Genomic DNA, 5,101 nt, shown 5'->3' on the forward strand with positions numbered 1-5,101 from the left:
TATATATATATAAATATATATATATATATATATATATATATATATATATATATATATATATATATATATATATATATATATATATATATATATATATATATATATATATATATACACATGCACACACGCTAAACAATAAACATTACACATAAATATCCCGTTTAACATGTCTGAAAAGGGGTAGGAAGAAGTAAAATGTATTTAATCCTACCCCTTCTCCAGTGGGCCATATGATAATTTACATTTATCCGGTATTCTAAATCCTATGAATTTGTGAAAAAAAAAAAAAAAAACAAACATATATACATATAAAGTAATGCAGAACCCTAGCTACATCAATCAAAAATAATTGTTTTCAGAAACTATTATATGCTAGAGGTGGTCTATAAGTTCCTCTGATGAGATTTCTTAAACTCAGAGCTAGACTCAAAATGAAGACGAAACTGACCAGATGGTCGTTGTTTGCTGAAGTGTGACTTCTCACCTCAACACCGCGGCGCATGGAAACACTTGGAGACGCGTCAAAGCGCAATTTGGCACGGGCTACCGGGCCATGATAAATAGGAAGTTCCTGCCTGCAGCATCACAACCTGAAGGGACTTTACAGAGAGCTGACCAGCCCGCAGAGACCATAGAAGAGATCATGGACACTAACGCAGCCAACAGTGGATTACAGACTCTTTTTTCTGGACACAGTTCTGCCCAACAGTCTAGTCTGTGGAGACCGTGGACTGGAAATGAGAGCAAAACTGCCGCTGTGACGGTGAGTGTAGACATTAGGAAGTTAACAGCTCTGAAAATGTGATAGTGTACTGCTAAATTGTCAAAGCGTTCATTCTATAACGAAATCTCTTTGTTTGAACTTTTAGGCTCATCCTTTGCGAGAGGAGGTTTCCAATACGCAACAATGCAAAACTCCACAAGTCGTCCATCCAGTGAAGTAAGTTCAACTCTCAAGTCAAACGTGTTCATTACGCCTTTAATTCTCTTGAAATGCCTTATACTCATTCTTTTGTTCTCTTTAAAGGTTATACTGGCCGAAATCGAGGTGCTTCGATTATCTGTACCGAGACGCAGAAATGCTGCTCCGCAACTACCCGGTCCAAGCGACCATCTCCCCCTATGAAGACTCGAGCAGCGACGAGGAGGGCGACGATGAAGACGAGGATATGGAAAAACAGCTCAACTAAATGCTGAAAGCTGAAGAAACTTTTGCATCATTTAAAACTATTTATACCTATAATTTATTCCTGTAAATACATGTACATAGAACTTCATTCTTCATAGCAAACACTAATGTAAATGCCTAAGTTATTCATAACAGTCTACCTTTCTTGTTTTTTGTTGACCATGCATGTATTTAATGAAAGTCACTATCTGACATATATGTATCAAATCTTATGTTATTAATATGTTGTCTGGCTAGTACAGACATAAATAAATTATCCATTTATACATTAAATTGAGTTTTTCTCTGTTGATTGACGCAAAGGAAATGTTATCCAGGAAAAATGTTTGATCCTTTGGGGAGACATCAGTTGGATTTCTTGGGTGTGTTTTTGGAGCTCCTTTTTCCATTTATGCCATTCCTACTAAGAAATTAACTTTGTAAGGCATAGCTGCCTTCTCAATAAGACTATTTCATAGATCTAGCAGATACTCTGGGCCTGTAGTGGCAGGGTTTTTTTTCTTCAAGCCTCCATGCTTGCCTGGGTTATTCCACCCCAGGGTGGGTGCAAAGGGACAAACACTCTACTTCCTGTGCTGTGTCGCCTGAAGTGCAGGGAGGTGACAAATGAAGGGTGTAAAATCAATCAGGAGAACAGAAAGTTAGGCTGAAGTGGACATATGAACAGTGGGGTGTGGGGTGTGGATGTGTGTGTGTGGGGGGGGGGTAGAGATGACTTCCACCTTTTATAAGCAAGAATATCTAAATACGGAGGGTTTCAAGTGATATGGGAAAGATAACATTTAGTTAGAATTAAAGACGATGAACTTCTCTCAATACGTTTTTCTTATTGGAGATTCAAATCAAACTTATACTCGGACCTCTCTGTTCGGCAGACAACCTCCCAGAGAAGACCAGATGAAGAATGTGCATTATAGTTTTCAACTGACAAAAATGCAAACTGGCTAAACTGATGGAGAGGAACAGTAGTTTAGACTTAGCCCTTCGCTGGAGCCTTGATTGGTCCCAATTAGTCGGCTCTCTTCGTCTTCTTTCGCTCCCCAAACTTTGTGGATTTGGCCTTGTGCTCATGTAACCACTTTTGGGTGTCTCCCCTTCAATGCTGTCTTCTTGAGACAAGGGAACTATTTCAAGTGATTAAGAATGAACCTACATGTGTGATACCTTGATATGAGACTGATATTGCCTGCATACGAATGTGAGCAAGGTCACTCATTTCAGATGATGTTTAGCCCTTTCTAATCTATGTTTTAGTTCTCTGTACCTCCTGCAAAGGCTAAAATATACTTTCAACAATCTCTAAGTTGTTCTCATGCTCCTCAAAATAGATCCGACCTAGTGATGACCCCCGGTCAGTTTCATGCTCTTCCCATTGAATCGGAATTCATTTTCAGTATTTTTTAAAGAAAAATACTTATAATTATGTAACACTATTTTATGGACATATGAGTTTGTACCTGCCATTGTTAATGTTTATGTAATAATTGCTCGGGGGTCATGTTCTGGGTCTCTGGAAAGCACCTCGATACAACTTCTGTTGTAATAGATGCTATATAAATAGAATTGAATAAAATTAAATGATTTGCTCAAAAACTGTGTAGGCTCACTTAAGTACAGTTTTGAGTTACTTATGCTTGTTTTATTTATTTGTTTAGTCTTTATGCATCTTCCAAGGCTTGTTGTTCCTCTGAACAATATATATGGTGGTTTTCCACTAATACCTACTCGGCTCGACTTATCTCAACTTGGCTTGACTCAACGTGGCCAAGTTTTTTCTCCATTACAATCCAGTATCCGGAGCAGAAGTAGGCAGAGTTGGAGTGAAGCTGCTGGGACGTACTTTATTGTGTGACACAAACAAAGAAGAAGTAAACAATACCAAAGATGTACAACCTGGAGGGGGGGGGGGTCTCACAGTCCTTGCATACATTCATATTTAAAGATGTAAATTATTACAACTACTACTACTACTACTACTACTACAAATAGTATTAATAATAATAATAGTCATTTAAAAATCAGGATAAACTTTAAAAAAAGCATGACTCTCTTGAATATGGTATGAATTTAACTTTCTCAGAGAATATAGATTTGTTAGTACCCTAACACCTTTGAACAGCAACAGCAGTAAAATCCTGCTACATTGATACATAAATAACAAATAAGCTAAATCTATCAGTAAAGTAATAACATGAACTTTTTCACTCAATTCCATTTTATCGATATAGTGTCTGTTACAATAAAAGTTGTCTCTAAGCGCTTCCCAGAGACACACAACGACAATTACTACCTAAACAATGGTAGGTAAAACTCCCTTACAATCTTACTTGAGAAAAAAACTGTTGAAAAACAGCTGAAGAATAAATAATCTTACTTATGGTTTAGAATTAAAGGGGGGATTTATTTCCCAGTGCATTAAGACTTCCACTGTTACTACACTTAACTCCTCTGCTTGATTGATTTCTTTTTTCATTGTAAAAGCAATCCAAGCTGGAATAGAGCTAATTGTTGATTAACTGGGTTGTTTAAATTCAAAGATGGTCTATGAAATGTTTAAATAGATGTTTAAAACAGGCTGTTTCTTATAGTTTAGCATTGCCATCATCATAAATATCATGTCAATTGATCATCCAGCATTATTTGTTTTTAATATTTTGCTATAAAAGCAACTATGAATACTTCAGTGAATGTTTGCTAAATCCTGGGAGTTTCCCGTCCATGCAATCCAACTAGTGTCCACCTTACTTGCGTTTTGGCGAGAACATTTTTTTTACACCCAGACAAGGTGTCTTTGCAGAGTGCAAAGTCTGCACACCTTCTCGGTGGGAAATTCGCTGTCCTCTGGCTGTACTGGGGTCACTGCACAGCCTTCTGGGTAGTCTTGAAAGAATCCCAGTTTACTCCGTAATAATAAGTAATAAGTGGCTGAGTATTATTCATATTTTATCCATGTCAAAGATCTTAGAGAAACAAAGATAGCTAATCTAGTTAGCATTAAGAGTATACAGACATCAGGAAAAACTAAAATGCTCAATGTTTACAACATCAAAGTGTGGTTTGTCAGATCACTAGAATTAACAATAGAATTAACATCCACTGCTAAACTAAGCTGAGGGGTTGCACGAGGGGCTGAAGCCTTCATATCTTTTGTAACCGTGAGCCTCTCTGGACTTTCCCATGCATGGGTGTCAAAGCTGTGGTGTCGCTTACTTCGGCGTGAAATTTGCTCACCTCCACTGTTAAATCTAAAACCATGGACTGATGCCCTCTCTGATGAACTTCTAACCCCACATGAGCTGTAAGCCAGCTGAAGCCCACGTTACTTACTAACTTTACATAAAAATCTGCATTGTTCTTTTTTCCCTTTTGTGGTGAATAGTGGCGTCAGCTAAAGATGGATATTTTCAGTTGGAAAACTGCTTGAATCCTAAACGTGGTCTTTTAGGCTCCAGATGAAAATGTGATGACACATTTACGTGTAATAGCAGTCTTTATATGATAAAGTCTTGCATTAATTGTGATTCATTCATTTTTATGACTATTATATATGTGTGTGATATATGTGACCTTGTGGAAGTTGTGATCTATGAAACCTTCGTTTAGCCAGTCTTCAGAAGCATGCTGCCCTTTCCCAGGAGCTTGGGTGGATTTAAAACATTATAAATAAATAAGAAATCCTATCCAGTCTGTATTTATGTGAATATGATGCATTAAAAATCACTCCACCAGGGCTTTGCTATTTGTAGACTGTAGAAACATGATTCTTGAATGAACTCTTAATAATCCAGTGCTGCGCCCACCACAGCGTTGATATGGTGAAATAAACATCACTGAGTGTATGTTTATGTGTGCATGTTTTTGATTTTAGTTTTCTGCTGTTGTATGAGTTCATTGAGGGAGTATGAGTGTAGC

The 5,101-nt window shown here is 37.4% G+C and overlaps 1 protein-coding gene across 1 annotated transcript; it reads left to right on the plus strand.

The window, feature by feature from the left end:
- The first annotated feature begins 500 nt into the window (after window positions 1-500).
- LOC133418535 (protein ripply2-like) lies at window positions 501-1,190 on the plus strand. Its single transcript, XM_061707269.1, is given in 4 exon segments — window positions 501-543; window positions 546-763; window positions 870-940; window positions 1,028-1,190. Coding segments are annotated over 4 exon segments (495 nt in total).
- The last annotated feature ends 3,911 nt before the right edge of the window (window positions 1,191-5,101 follow it).

This window comes from Cololabis saira, chromosome 18 (assembly GCF_033807715.1).
Source record: "Cololabis saira isolate AMF1-May2022 chromosome 18, fColSai1.1, whole genome shotgun sequence".
NCBI classification, from domain to species: domain Eukaryota; kingdom Metazoa; phylum Chordata; class Actinopteri; order Beloniformes; family Belonidae; genus Cololabis; species Cololabis saira.